Source organism: Scyliorhinus torazame, chromosome 2, assembly GCF_047496885.1.
Source record: "Scyliorhinus torazame isolate Kashiwa2021f chromosome 2, sScyTor2.1, whole genome shotgun sequence".
NCBI lineage: Eukaryota > Metazoa > Chordata > Chondrichthyes > Carcharhiniformes > Scyliorhinidae > Scyliorhinus > Scyliorhinus torazame.
In genome coordinates, this window is record NC_092708.1 from 134,456,645 (window position 1) to 134,472,594 (window position 15,950).

Consider the following 15,950-nt stretch of genomic DNA (forward strand, 5'->3'; position numbering starts at 1 on the left):
GCTTTTTCCAGGAGTCGGTGCAGACATGATGGGCCGAATGGCTTCCTTCTGCACTGTAACTGCTATGATTCACATCGTAGCAGTCGCCTGTGTGGAAGCATCGCAGAAACTTTGGGACAGGTCACCAATGACCAACCAATGATGATACATGATGTGAGGAAATAAAACCACGAAGAGCAACATCACAACCGGGTTTTCTCAACTGATTCAGTAGTTTCAAAGTCCTTACTCACTTCAGTTGGGAAAGACAATTAAATTATTCTATCTTTTCGATGAGAGATGGGTAACACGCAAGCCATGTCAAACCAAGAGTTCAGCAATACAGAAACATCTGTTTATCTATGCCATAAAGGTGCATAGTGAGATGTGCAGCATATGTGCTCAAAGTCATGCAGAAGTTAATTTTATTTCACAAGAATGGTTACAAGAAGCTTTGGCATTGATATAGCTGGGATTATCGAAAACAAACATGGTTTACTTACTGAAAAGATAAAATTAGCGCATACAATCGCATTCTAGTAATTATCTCAACAACTATACTTATACCCAGTTCATTCACATATATAATCCTGTGAGATGTGCTACGGGAGTCTTTTGAAGACGCCCGTTATATCTCCAACCGCTTTCTCCCTGTCATCTAGCATATTCCGACAAAGAAATAATAAGATAATTTCTCTTTGCCGTATCACTTTAGTTTTTAAACTCCATCATTATTTAATCAAATTATTTCTAAAGTGCCAAAACAGAAATCTTGTAGAACTTCAATGCAGAATATATCATCTTCCTTATGACATTTTTTGTCCCATTACGATGTGTGTATTCTCTTTACCCAGACTTTTTAGCTCTAATTATTTAAGCTGCGAAGTTCAGGGTTCGGTACCTAATTTGTGAAATAATAACATTAGCAAAAACAACAGCAAATACTGTGATCATATATCATAGACAAAGAAGTGACGAACAGAGTTAAGCAGAACGGTGAGTAAACTTATCACCCACGCACTGGCAGTCAACCTCACATGGCAATTATTTCTCGACTAGGTGAATGTCCTTCTTGTCAAAAGCAAAACCAACTCATCATGAGAACATGAGGAATTCGCCATTTTCTCCAGACGCTGCGAACTAAACTCACCAGCTCAGCCCACAACATTCTAAATTACTCATTTTTAATGTATTTCACTGTACATATCCTAAATCTCAAAAAATTGTGTAATAGTATGCAACAGTATTGCAGGAAAAAAGATACATTTGAGATTAAGATTTATTTGAAATAAATTTACTTTCCATGATTTGATTCCACCAAACAAGTGTTCTAAAGGTAGTATTTCAGAAGCGTTGAAACATTTGCTTACCTTGATTGGATAGCAAGATAAATGGTACGACGAAATGAAACCAGATTTACTTCAGTCTTGTCATGTATAGTTAGCTTCTTTTCCCCTAAAATAAAATAAATAATGTCAACTAAAATAAAATCCATAAGACGAACATCACCATGCTAAGCTAATGGTGCATTATTTTGCCATTCTTTGGACTGGACCAGACCAACATGATCAACATTTTAGCTTTGGTGTAACTTAGAAGATATCTCATTATACTATTGGAAGCTGGTGTGAAGTGATGTTGTCGAAACTCCACAAATGCACTGCACACCTATCGAATGAAAAGAATTGACGAATTGGCTCTTCTTGACAAAGGCAGTTACAATTATGTGGTTTATAAGATGATGCTTTGGGACTGTATCTTTAAATGTAGGGTAACTGAAGGCGGTCATGTGACCTGTTGTGCAGGCTGATAGTGAACCTGGGTGGCTTGAATGTTGGAAATCAAAGGAACGGAAGGTGGTGCAATGATTTTATGCTTGGAGACAATACCAGCAGCATCCGAGTCTAATACTTGACTCCCCAAAGGTCCCAGAGATGAGCTGTTGGGATTGAATTGTAAACAGTCGTGCAGCCAACTATCCACTTATTACTAAGATGAAAGGGAGTTGGGATCAAATGTAGCTAATTAACATTTCAACCTGGGTGCAAGGTTAATGATTTCACAATGCTCTGGCAAAGGGGGAGGAAGCTATTTTTGAGATCACGCTACATGCTTTCTTTATAATTAGTGAATATCATGGATAGACAGAGTCTTGTGTGGTCAGCAGAGAGAAAAGGCTGTTTTGTCTTGGTGAGCAACCACAGCTAGATGTGGGAGGGAGACAGTCTCTTAATGAAGAGGCACATCCTATTGAAATCGAAATGTTCCGGGGGATATGTCTTGGCATGGCCAGGTGAATGAAGAATCATCAGAACATGTTTTACTGCTGGTGGTGGATTTATGGAGCTCACCGAAAACTGAGGAAATGCCTTGAGACAGTCACTCGAGGTTACTACTCGGTGAAAAAAGGATTATGGGAACCCTTTGGGTGATGGGAGAAACCTTGAACTGTTTGCTGGCAAACTGTAATTTCATGGATGTATTGTAAGCATAAAAGGGGAATCTGGACACGGTATAATAAGTTGTCTATAAAAAGGAAAGTGTTCAGACGGTCATTTTTTTTTCAGTAATTTGTTACAATATACGTTTTACAGCATAAAATCTTAACATGTCATTCGTTCAGCTATTAACTGGAAGGTTCCACGTTCCTTTTTAAACATTATTGGTCTCTACAGAGATCATGACAAAAGGCAAGATGTATTTGCAATCAATAAGCGAGTCTAATCTGTATTCTGGGATGCAACTGAAGAAACAAACATGACACACCATCCCTGGTAGCATGTAAAGCTCTATCCATTGAATAGCTAATTCATGAGGTTAGTAGGCTTTATCCTTGATGTGGAGATGCCGGCGTTGGACTGGGGTGAGCACAGTACGAAGTCTTACAACACCAGGTTAAAGTCCAACAGGTTTGTTTCGATGTCACTAGCTTTCGGAGCGCTGCTCCTTCCTCAGGTGAATGATACCTCTTCATTCACCCGAGGAAGGAGCAGCGCTCCGAAAGCTAGTGACATCGAAACAAACCTGTTGGACTTTAACCTGGTGTTGCAAGACTTCGTACTGGGCTTTATCCTTAGAAGAGATTTTCTCTTCCTCTCTGTCTCACTTCCGATATAAATTCATCTAGTTTAACATTTTGTCCCTTATGATCCCAGACCAGACCACCAATTGCAAGGACACTGGATTAAAACCCAAATACTTCAGTTAATTTTCTAAGACTGCGCAGAAAGAATACTTTGCTCCAGGAGTGATTGCAACTGGATCCTCGACTTTCTGACCCGTGAATCACAATTAGTACGAATAAACAACACCTCCCCCACGATAGTCCTCAATACCGGGGCCCTGTAAGGCTGCGTACTTAGCCTCCTACTATACGCCCTGTACACACACACGACTGCGTGGCAAAATTTGGTTCCAACTCCATCTACAAGTTTGCTGACAAGATGACCATAGTGGGACGGATCTCGAATAACGACAAGTCAGAATACAGGAGGGAGATAGAGAACCTAGTGGACTGGTGTAACAACAACAATCTCTCCCTCAATGCCAACAAAATTAAAGAGCTAGTCATTGACTTCAGGATACAAAGTACTGTACACACCCCTGTCTGCATCAACAGGGCAGAGTTGGAGATGGTTGACAGCTTCAAATTCCTAGACGTGCACATCACCAAAAATCTGTTCTGTTCTACCCACGTCGACGTGACCACCAAGAAAGCACAACAGCGCCTATACTTCCTCAGAAAACTAAGGAAATTCGGCATCCTCACACTGACTCTTACCAACTTTTACAAGTGCACCATAGAAAGCATGCTATTTGGCTGCATCTCAGCCTGGTATGGCAACTGCTCGGCCCAAGTCCGCAAGAAACTTCAGAGAGTCGCGAACACTGCGCAGTCCATCACACAAACCCGCCTCCCATTCATTGACTCCATCTACACCTCCCGCTGCCTTGGGAATGCGGGCAGCATAATCAAAGACCCCTCCCACCAGGCTTATTCACTCTTCCAACTTCTTCCATCGGGCAGGAGATAAAAAAGTCTGAGAACATGCACAAACAGATTCAAAAACAGCTTCATCCCCGCCTAGACTCCAAAACGACCCTCGCATATTTCTATAGATATGTGAAGAGAAAGAGATTGGTAAAGAGAAATGTAGGCCCCCTTCAGACATAAATACAGGAATGCATAATAAGGGACAAAGAAATGGCTGAGCAATTGAATACATACTTGGGTTCTGTATTCACAAAAGAGGACACAAATCAGATACCAGAAATGTTGGAGAAAAAAGTTTAGTGAAAGGGAAGAACTGAGGGCGATCAACATTTGTAGAGAAATGGTGCCGGGAACATTGATGGGATGAAGGCGGATAAATCCCCAGGGCCTCAGAATCTGCATCCCAGAGTGCTTAAGGAGGTGGCTCGGGAAATAGTGGATGCATTGGCGGTCATCTTCCGGAATTCCATAGACTCTGGAACTGTCCCTGCAGATTGAAGAGTAGCTCATATCACTCCAATGTTCAAATAGGGAGGTAGAGAGAAAACAGGGCATTATAGACCAGTAAGCCTAACATCGGAAGTGGGGAAAATTCTTGAATCCATTATCAAGGACTTTATAGTGGAACATTTAGAAAGCAGTGGCAGGATCAGTTAGAGCCAGCATGGATTAATAAAGGGTAAATCATGCTTGACAAATCTGTTGGAATTCTTTGAAGATGTAACTGGTACAGTTGACAAGGGGGAGCCAGCCGATGCGGTATATTTGGACTTTCAGAAGGCATTTGACAAAGTCCCGCATAAGAGATTAAAGTGCATGGGATTGGGGGGAGAAATCGGTGCTGGGACCCCAACTATTTACAATATATATTAATGATTTGGATGAGGGAACAAAATGTAACATCACAGTTTACAGATGATACCAAGTTGGGTGGGAGGGTGAACTGTGACGAGGATGCAGGGATCCTACAGCATGATCTTGGGCGAGTGGGCAAATCAATGGCAGATGCAGTATAATTTGGACAAGTGCGAGGTTATTCACTTTGGAAGCAAAAGCAGGAAGGCAGATTACTACCTCATGGTTGTAAATTGGGAGAGGGGAGTGTGCAGTGGGACCTGGGTGTCCTTGTGCACCAGTCGCTGAAGGTAAGCATGCAAGTGCAGCAGGCGGTAAAGAAGGCTAATGGTATGTTGGCCTTCATTGAGGTTTCAAGTATAGAAGCAGGGATGTGTTGATGCAATTTATACAGGGCCTTGGTGAGGCCACACCTGGAGTATTGTGTACAGTTTTGGTCACCTTCTCTGAGGAAGGATGTCCTTGCTCTCGAGGGAGTGCAGCGAAGGTTTAGCAGACTGATACCAGGGATGGCAGGACTGTCATATGAGGAGAGATTTACTAGGTTGGGATTGTTCTCGCTGGAGTTCAGAAGAATGAGGGGGGGGGGGGGATCTCATAGAGACTTATAAAATTCTAATGGGACTAGACAGGGTAGATGTTACCAATGATGGATGTGTCCAGAGCCAGGGGTCACAGTTTGAGGATTCAGGGTAAATCATTTCAGACAGAGATGAGGAGATATTTCTTCACCCAAAGAGTGGTGAGCCTGTGGAATTCATTACCACAGGAAGTAGTTGATGCTAAAACATTGAATATATTCAAGAGGCGGCTAGATATAGCACTTGGGGAGAATGGGGTCAAAGGCTATGGGGAGAAAGCAGGATTAGGCTATTGAGTTGGATGATCAGCCATAATCATGATGAATGGCGGAGCAGGCTCGAAGGGCCACAAGGCCTCCTCTTGTTCCTACTTCTATGTATCTATGAACTGATTAATACTACACTCGTGTATGTTTCAACCGATGCCGGTGTCTAGGTATTTACATTGTGTACCTTGTGTTGCCCCATTATGTATTTTCTTTTCATGTACTAAATGATCTGTTTGAGCTGCTCGCAGAAAAATACTTTTCACTGTACCTCAGTACACGTAACAATAAACAAATCCACCAAGGAAAGAGGAATTTGGTATTTTAAAACAAAACTTTATTATTAACACCCTTTAACATCACACCGGAAAATAGCTTACAATTACCCCTTAAACAATACTACTCAATACAGTAATGCCCTTAATTACTATCTCTATTCCAAATTAAACAAGAAAAAAAAACATACGGCTCTCAATCCATTCTACATCCCAATGGCCCAGAGTTATAATTGCTTTCCAAAATAGATTTGGCTCCTGTTAGAAACCCTGCAGACTCTGGCTGGATGTCTTCCAAAAGCTGTTTCAACTCGTTTTTTTCAGTCTCCCTCTTGTTCTGTGTCAGGCTTCCATGGCTTTAAACGCTACTAGTCTTTTTTTACTATCCTCCTGCGAGAGCCTTTCTTGTGGTCGAAAGGGTAGCCAGATCAGAACTCAACTAAAAAATACTTTCTCAAAATGTCTGAATGCTTTAGCGCCATTTAGCAATGACAACATCTCCCCAAGCTGAAAGCGAATCAACTCCCCAGGTACTCCCCCTAGTCAAACAACAGTGCATTAAGCCCAAGCTTTATGCTCTGGTCAATTTCACCTCTGCCTCCTATAAGCTTTCTGGTGTTGCAAAACAAGATTATTTTTAAAAGGATGATTACTTCAGTCAAACACACACTAATCTCAACTTTTAACCCTTAAATTCCCAAATGTTTATGATCCAATATATCTAAAATCTTGCATTCATCACACCCTGCAGAGAGGTAGCAAAAGACTTCAGCTCCAAATTTTCAATATCACTTTGCAGTTGGCAATTGGTCATACAAGCTTCCAAACAATCTGACTACTGCCCTCTTTAGCATGGACTCCTGGCAGCCACTAACCATGAAGCTCGAATAAATTAAGCCATTCTAGGGTTGTGTGCAAAAGATAGCTTGGATGTTTCAATTAATCCGGTTGTTCTATGATCACGTGTTATGCGAGAAACATAATTTCAACCCCCACTTTACTGAATCTAAAATAGATTCCCAGAAACCTGCCTTCTCCATAAATTTAAATGAATTAAAATGTTTTGCCAGCTAAAAGACCAAAAATCTCAATGTGTTATAACAAAAGTTACTTGGATAAAGAAAATGAAACTGAGACTAAAAAGGGCATACTAAGCATGGCTATCAATTTTAGAAAAAGAATCAAAAACTAGTGGAACTAGAAAATAAGATTAGAAGAGTTAAGACGAGTTGTTAGCTAACAGAAGATAAACATGATTTCATAAGCACAAAAGGTAAAAGAACTGTTATATAATAAACTGGGCAATGTTGCAATCTGGGTAAAATTTCCATTTTAAACAGGTTTGACAATAGGTTAGAATATTATATATTAAGTTACTGAATTTCCAGTTCTTAAAAAAAGGGTCCCAGGAATTGATCAAAAGAAAAAAGTAGTAAGTTTGTGAAATATCAACATGAAGCATTGCCTATAATTAACTGGAACAATTTGTGGCTCATCCAAGGTGCAATGTGAGATGAGCAGTTTGACAAAATTGGATGAAGGGTCAAAGGAAGGGTTTGAGAGGTCAAGCTGAGTGTTACCAGTAAATGAGAGGAAATTGACCCTGTTCCTTGAGATATCATCACTAAAAGGAAGCAAATGGAGAAAGTAGATGCCAAGGACACATGTCGACAAAATCTTAAATCCTGCTGTCACTATCGATGAGAAGGGCATGGGCAGCAACCACCAGTTCCAGGTGGCACAGCATTCAAATTAAGACATATTGTTTCCTAAATTACAACAGTGGCTCCACATCCAAAGCATTTATTTGGCTGCAAAGCATTTTGGGACATACTAAAAGTCACTATATAGGTGCAAGCATTTATTTTCCTCTTTTTCTTCATCTGTGCTGGGTTAATATCTTGGAATTCCCAATCTAAATTCAAACGAATTTGGGAATGCCATTTGCAAACATCGGAAGCAATTCAAAGGAAAGGCCGAAAATTATTTCCCAAAGCTACTAGATATGGGCAATAAGATGGAGCCTTCCCAGTGACACCAACGTTTTGAAAAACAACTTAAAAGACATGACAAAATAATCTTTGTCTGACAAGAACAATATTTTAAGATGGTTCCTTAAAATCTGAATTCATAAGTACTGCATAACTATTAATAAAGATCCTTGCGATATCTTTAGATCCCAAAACTCAACCCATGAAATCATGCTTAACCTATTTTTCAAAGTTATCACTTTACTGTAATAGCAATATAATATTTGTGCAATATGTTAAGATACTGGAGATAAAAGAAGATTCAAGAATTCAGTAAAAGATTAAAACTGAAATTGTGATGGAATGAAGTAAAGAAACTGGATAAAAGGGGAACTGATGAGTGTAGCTATCTGAAGGGGTGCTTTTGAGATACAAATTAGAGTAGCAGTTGCAAAATAAGTCTTTACTCAAGTGACGAGGGGAAAACAACGATATATAGAAATAGGTGTTCGAACCACAGAAGATTGAGTTCAAAGTGGAGAGAGAAGAATATAATTTGCACCCTTATGCTAAAAACCTGGTCCGAGGTGTTATTAAAATAACATAATATCAAAGGGAAAGAACAGCATAACCATAGGATAGCTGAGTGCATCCAGAGGGATGCAGCCATCATAGCCACACCCAGCTGGAGAAAGTAGGCTCTCCCAAGTTGCTGTTCAAAAAAACTCTTGTGAGCAGAACTGCTACACTGAACTGAAGGCCGTCTTCCCAAACCTGGAGAATAACTTGTGGGTGGTAACTATATGCTGCATTTAGCTCACAATGTTATATGATATTCAATGTTGTTTGGAAAGAGGGGCATTTCTCAGATTTCAGGAAACATAGATAGTTGGGAACAAGGGTCAACTTTATGAGAAATGGTGCGTGTGTATAGCTATTATTGTAGTTAAATGTACTATTGTAGTGTTTCTTTTTGCGTACTTTCTTTAAAGTTAATAAATATTCTTTACTGCTTGGTTCCAGGCTGGACTGATCCTCACTGGCTTGCAAATCTTTTCTCACGTTATACCAAATTAAAAATACATACCACTAAGAACTGGTGTTCCAAGTTACCCTTCTGGGTTTTGGGATACCCTCACATTTATCAGCAGGGTTCTTAATAAATGAAGTTCAAAATCTGCAATGTTGAAATTAAGCAAGAATGAAAAATCACTTACCTTCTTCCTCATCACCATCCTCATCATTGTCATCATCACTATCACCAGCATCATCACCACCATCTTCTTCATCGCCAGACCCAGAGTCACTGCTACCTTCATCAAGGATTTCTGTGTTGAAGACATTTATAATAACCATTAAGTTTGTGATGACCAGCAATGCTACTTTATAACAAGTTTGAATCATTATTCCAGTAGTGCTTATTAAGTTTAAACAATGTATCATTCAAGAAACTGATGATCAATATGTAAGGAACAAGTATATGGCATATAGAAAGTAAGAGTAAATCTTGATCTGGTATCTGGTGAGAATTCAAGAAATGGCTGGATAAAAATGAACTAAAGCTTTTATACTTGCACTCCTCACACATAGTCTTATTAAAAGCCAATAAGGAATAGCTTCTACTGTATAGTTAAATTTCAGTCTTTCATGAAATCATGGCAAATCTCACCTCTTTTTAGATCTTTGTACTTCTGTTCATTGTCAAGGAAGTCAGAATCCATCTTGAAGACATCTATATTAGATAAGAGTTTATCATCATGAAAATTCATCTAATATGTTTTCAAACAATACAAAAAGTAAAGTTATTGCAATGATGCTTAAGAAATGTCAAATGGTTAAATAATGAACCAGATCATCAGGTCACCTGAGGCTGTGGCGCTTGCCACAATTAAAACTGTGGCAGTCACCTTTTGCGCTGGAGCTTAAGAGACATTGTTACAGGATGCAGCCATCTACAAAGACAGTGGGCAGGATTCTACGGTCTTCCGGCTGCACATTTCTTAGTGCCATTTGCTGAAGGCAGGATTTTCTGCTCCCGCCGCTTTAAATGGGAATTCTCGCTGAAGCCACCCAATGCCGCCGGGAAACCTGTGTGCGGGGATGCGCTACTGGACAGGCCAGAGAATTCCGCCGCCACCGAACAGGTGGAGAAATCAGTCGTGGCGAGGGGCTGTGGCAAGCTACAAAAATGCAGAGGCCACACCCACTTTGATGTCAGCAGAACAAGGAATGCCCCCTTAAGTTCAGCAGGATTGTAGTGTTATGGTGAAATTGTTGAAGTTCCGAAGCACTCAAAAAAAGCTTTAATCTTTCAAAATCTTTTAACTGATGAGTTTGTATAACCTTCAGTTACTATAAGGCTATATGGAAAAGTCTTGACATGAAATCATAAAGTACATCAAATGAAATAAATGGTAAGGGCATTAGGTCTGAGTGCATTGATTTTTATTTACCCAACAGATTAGATGTGGACACAGCTGGAGGGGTGGGAGTGGTGGGTGGAGGTTATTAACAGCTAGAGTACTCTGGAGTAAATTTCTGGGCAGAGTATCTTGTCCAAATCTACAATGTGGGGCCAGTGTTAGAAGCATCCATGGACGCTCGGTCTGTTGGATGTTTGACATTCTTAGTCTGCAGGTTGGGACTTCCTCCAGGTCCTGATGTACAACAGCCGTGTACATCTGAATAGTCATCACAAATTCCATCAGAAGATTTGGGTCCATGTGTGCTTTTGGCAGTTTTGAAGGAATCAATATGTATTAGTTTGCAATATACTCTAGTGTAATCACTACACTGTTCCAAGAAGTTATTCTGTATACTACACGGAATCTCCACTGTGTAAAACTGAACAGGAGAAAATCAAAAGCAAAGGATCTGCACACTTGCATAAAAAATCTTATAAGTACACAATATAGTTTATTTTCAGCTGTTGATAGATTATGGATCTCTTTATTCAAATACATACTGAGCACATCTTCAGGATTATATTCATCTTCCAAAGGAAGCATGTGAGTAAATTGATCCTCTTCCTCAACAAGATCAAGGCCTTCAGGTATGATTGGGTGATCCTTAAATCCATCTTTTCGAATTGCAAACATTACTTCAATCATGTACTGGACACGCTTATCAATCTGAGATTCATGAAGGATATTACGAAGACGTTCAAATATTGCTGCAACAAAAATCACAAGTTGAGTAAGAAGCAAAATTGGAGTTAATTATGTTGAACTGCTGGAGTTCAGCTATACAGTTACCATTAATGCCTCTAGGAGAAACATCCGTCAGCTTCATTCCACACTCCTTCAGAAAAGCAATTGACACTTCAACACTGTCATCTGTGGGCCGCTCCAGCAGTAATGTAAGCATTTCCAAAGAAAGCACTTCATGGGCCTAATTCAGAAGCAAAAAACAAGAATTTGTTTGGTGCATAACTTTTAAATCTAGCATTGTCCTATTTCAAATCCTAAGGGGATGCACAAGTTTTTTTAATACTCTTGATATATTGCTGAAGTTATTTTGTGAAGGTTTTTGGTGTGAAACTTTATTCAGTGACATTGGCCAAAGAGATTTTGTGATGTGGGCTCTGAACTGGTGGTCATGTAAGGAGATGATAGATTCATGTTTGGGGGGGGGGGGGGGGGGGGGGGGGGGGTTGAGAAGTTACTTTCAATCGAAGCAAAGCCTTGTTATGCAGGCCATCATGTTCCTGTTATGGCTGGAAGGAGAAGAGTATGTAGCTTCTCTAGCTCCACTATTCCACAGGTCACACCACAAGTGTAAATGTTTAGTTCACTCACTAAAATGGCTAATTGTTTACTCACACTATTGTTTGGCCCAGGATAAAAGAGATTTTAACCACACTTCTTTCAATATTATTATAAAACAAAATGGCTTTTTAAAAACAAGTTGCAAACATATAATCTGTAATCTGGAAATGTAACTCCATACCCCTTTAAATCCCAGCACATACACACCAAGGACAAAACAAATAGGGTCTCTGCAGAAGTTGGTGTTTAAGGGAATAGCACCTTCTGGCCAATAGGAAAACCTCATGAGAAAGAAGTCAGAAGAGTTTTGATGAAAAAAATGAAATGAAATGAAAATCGCTTATTGTCACAAGTAGGGTTCAAATGCAGTTACTGTGAAAAGCCCCCAGTCGCCACATTCCGGCACCTGTCCAGGGAGGCTGGCACGGGAATTGAACCCACGCTGCTGGTCTGCCTGGGTCTGCTTTAAAAGCCAGCTATTTAGCCCTGTGCTATCTGGTATCCTTGCAGGTGAAGACAGAACTCTGGTCACAGTAGTTGTCTTGAAGTTCTTTCTGAAGGAGCTTTAGTGAGAAGGAGAACTGAACTGGATCTATATCCTTGGATCTCTCTCTTGGCTCTGCTTCTCAGGTTTCCAAATACGGAGGAGCTATAGGGAGATGGGAATCTCCAGCTGGACACTGGAATTCAGGACATGCAGAGAGAGAACGAGTTGCACAAACTTCCCCTTTCATTTTAGTCTCAAATCCGAGTCCAAATCACAAGTTCAAAACTGAAACTCCCGCCAGTCAGGTGGTTTCCAGTAAAATTATCAGGGCCTCTGCCTCATCAGGGGCAGCACGGTAGCACAGTGGTTAGCACTGTTGCTTCTCAGCTCCAGGGTCCCAGGTTCGATTCCCGGCTTGGGTCACTGTCGGTGCGGGTCTGCACATTCTCCGCGTGGCTGCGTAGGTTTCCTCTGGGTGCTCCGGTTTCCTCCCAGTCCAAAGATGGGCAGGTTAGGTGGATTGGCCATAATAAAATTGCCCTCAATGTTCAAAAAGGTTATGTGGGGTTACGGGGATAGGGTGGAGGTGTGGGCTTAAGTGGGGTGCTCTTTTCAAGGGCCGGTGCAGACTCAATGGGCTGAATGACCTTCTTCTGCACTGTAAATTCTATGATTCTATCCCTCTGATCAGCAGTTTTTCTCCTCAAGCAATTAAACCTCAAGTAAACAAATACCTCTCATTTCCCAGGGTGCCTTACTCTATCATTTAGCTGAAATCATTTGACTTCTTGGAAAAGTCAACTTGTTCAGTCCATTGTGAACTTATAACTTTTTTCTTTAAAAAAAGTCAGTTCCTAAAGAAGTGTCCAAGTAATTCAAAGTCCATTCACTTAAAAAAAAACATATTTCTTGGAAATATGAATTCCAAACATTCCATTCAGTTTAAGTAATCTTCTCCCTTCCTCTCCCTACCAAGGTAGTTTCTGGATTCCAGGAGATAGTGGTGAGATTGCAGAGAGAACAGCAACTTACACTAAACATGGAGGCCTCTCGGGTTTGGACTTTAGATAGCCTCTCTACGGAGTGATGCAAGCAGCAAAATCTCTGCTTTAAGAGACCGATAGATAGCTTCACGGTGGTTATTTGCGGCTCCCGAATGCTTGCTGAAGAATCCCTGACCTTGCGTGGTGAGATGGGGGTCATATGCCAAGTCATTTGTGGAGGGGGCTGCCCTTGTCACAGAGCAGCTATCTTGCTGTGTGTCTTAGGAGATCCCAAAACAGAGGGAATTGAAGAATGTTGGGAGGATAAAAGCTTTGATACTGTTGTCAGGATGGTGGGTGTTCAAGATTATTTTCTCACGTGGTTGCGCACCAATGGCAGACTCAGACTGAATGTTGCACTTTGTGTTATCACTCATTGACGTGACAAAACCACCTGCAAGCAATTGATGGTGCCCTGCATCATCAGGAAGGCCACTATCCTGACACACCTACATACCCTTTTATCCTATCCAGGCCTCCGCTCCTCAAGGTCACCAGGAAGAACTCACTCTCCTCCTGAAACACTCACAGCTCCTGGCTACTTCGGAATTAGATACTTTACTCACTTTGACAGCCCTTGGCTGGAAGGAACCACTTGTCAAGAAAAAAGTGCATCAGTGTTCTTCACAGTCACTGGGAGGGTCGTCTTTATCCATGGTTGAGGTGCCTGGTCTTTGTTAAACAGGTGATACGTATCTACCACTACCTCCATAAAGAAGGCGTCCTGGGCTACTGTTTTTGAAACATTGCTTGGTAGACGTAGTGCACCCAGAAGAGCTCATTAGGAAAGGGCCTTCCATTGATAGCTCCTCCCCTCTGCCTCCTCCTTTGCCTGCCCCTGCTCATTTTACAAAGTCCTCATATCATATTTTCTGTAGCCAGCAGAAACTTCAAACGTCTCCAGTAAATCACAATGGTGCTTCTAACAACTTTTCCCTCACACAAGCAAGGCAAAAACCAGAGCTTGATAAGTGGCCCTTTAAATAGTTCCAGAACCGTGCCTATCTTGCTTCCAAAAGCTTGATGTTTTACAATAAGGAAGATGCACTCTCTGCACAACCACAGGTCAATTTTAGTACTTGTGTGCCACACCTGTCTGTGATGTCATGATCCCACCCTTTCAACATGTTCACGCACATTCAGGTGACACACCCATGTGCACCACTCCCCAGAAGTACTTTCATTGAGGAGGTATGGGGGGGGGGGGGGGGGGGGGGGGGGAGCCAGGGAGGGGAGAGCCAGGGAAGGGGGGGGAGCCAGGGAGGGGGGGAGCCAGGGAGGGGGGGGGGGAACGGGACGTTAACTAACTTGACATCCACAGGAACAGAGAAAAAGGAGAATACAGGCGGAGGACGGGAGGGCCAGCTGAAGCGGTAGTGTGCACGAGAAGACAACGGCGGCGAAATCCGTCCAGGAGAAGCAAGGGACAACACCGGCACCAGACCCATTCGAGGATTGCCCTCTGGAATTGTCTCTCCGGCACAAACAGATGCCTACTTATATAGATATATCATATCCGGTGTACATAACGGCAAATATACTTTGTTCAAAAATCCAATAAAAAACATTTAAAAAAATATATTTTTTTTAAAATAAAAAAATTGAAGAGGTATGTCCACATTAAAATGACATGAATGGCCAAAATGGGATGCAAAAAAAAAAAAAGCACTTTGTTTATGGGTTAAAAAACAAGTAGCAAAAGTATTGCTTATTTACAGCAAATATATGCCCATCAAGATACACAAAGAAAACTGATCACGTCTTTGCAATCTGCATTTGTATAGCAATTTTGACATAGCCAAATGTGAAAATTAAACATGAAGCGGTGTCGGAAGAACAATGAGTAGCCACATGTTTGATCTGGAGATCTACTGAGAAGTTACTGAAAGTGCAGTAAACACAGCATGAAGAGGCTTGACAATGCAGACAGCTCGGCTGCCACCAGTGGAGCAGAAGAATACAGTAAAAAGTAGGGAAGTTGAGGTGGAACTGGAAACGGTGAAAGTGGTCAAGTGCAACAAGGCAACGAACAATTTGTAAATTAAGCCATCAAGTCAGGATCCTAATGAAAATTTGAGGGGACATTGAAATGGGAGGATGAATCATTTTGTTATTCGAAGGATGAAGGCAGAATTCTCATCATCATTTATTGTCCCTGCCCAATTGCATTTGCAAATGTGAGGGTGAGCTACTTTTTGAACTGCTGCAGTCCAAGTGATGTGAAAATACTTACAACTGTGCTGCTTGGTTGAGAATTCCAGGATTGTGACCGAGCTTCAATGTAGGAATGATGATTTAGGTTCCAAGTCAGGAAGGTGTAACTTGGGAAAGGGACTCATGCACCTCGTGTACTTGTCCTACTAGGTGATAAAGGTCACAGGTTTGGGAGATGTCGCCAAAGTAGCTTCAATGGGTTTCTGCGGAGCATCTGGTAAATAGTTCATACTGCAGCCATGATGCACCAATGGTGAAAGAAATGAATATGGTGGTGGGGCGGCAATCCAACAGGCTGCTTTATCCTGTATGGTGTTGAGCTTCTCAAATGTTGCTGAACTTGCACTCACTCAGGCAGTTTAGGTAGGAAGGAGGCTGAAAGGCCAGTGAGATGCATATTGGAAAGCGTGGAGGCAGGGTAGCTATGGGTGAGGATTTAAGTACCAGATAAGGTAATGTAAACATCTGGAAGTGGAAACATAAAGGAGTTGAGCATACAAAGGTATGGACAAGGGTTCG

At 41.3% G+C, this 15,950-nt stretch overlaps 1 protein-coding gene across 2 annotated transcripts in view; it reads right to left on the bottom strand.

Moving 5' to 3' along the window:
* The window catches only part of cwc22 (CWC22 spliceosome associated protein homolog), a 149,315-nt gene that overhangs the window by 60,729 nt on the left and 72,636 nt on the right, over positions 1–15,950 (bottom strand). For both annotated transcript variants that reach the window (XM_072477461.1, XM_072477472.1), the window contains 5 exons: positions 11,175–11,310; positions 10,886–11,092; positions 9,590–9,652; positions 9,138–9,248; positions 1,350–1,434 (listed from right to left, as the gene is read on the bottom strand). In XM_072477461.1, coding sequence (XP_072333562.1) covers positions 1,350–1,434; positions 9,138–9,248; positions 9,590–9,652; positions 10,886–11,092; positions 11,175–11,310 — 602 coding nt within the window. The remainder of the gene's footprint in view (positions 1–1,349; positions 1,435–9,137; positions 9,249–9,589; positions 9,653–10,885; positions 11,093–11,174; positions 11,311–15,950) is intronic.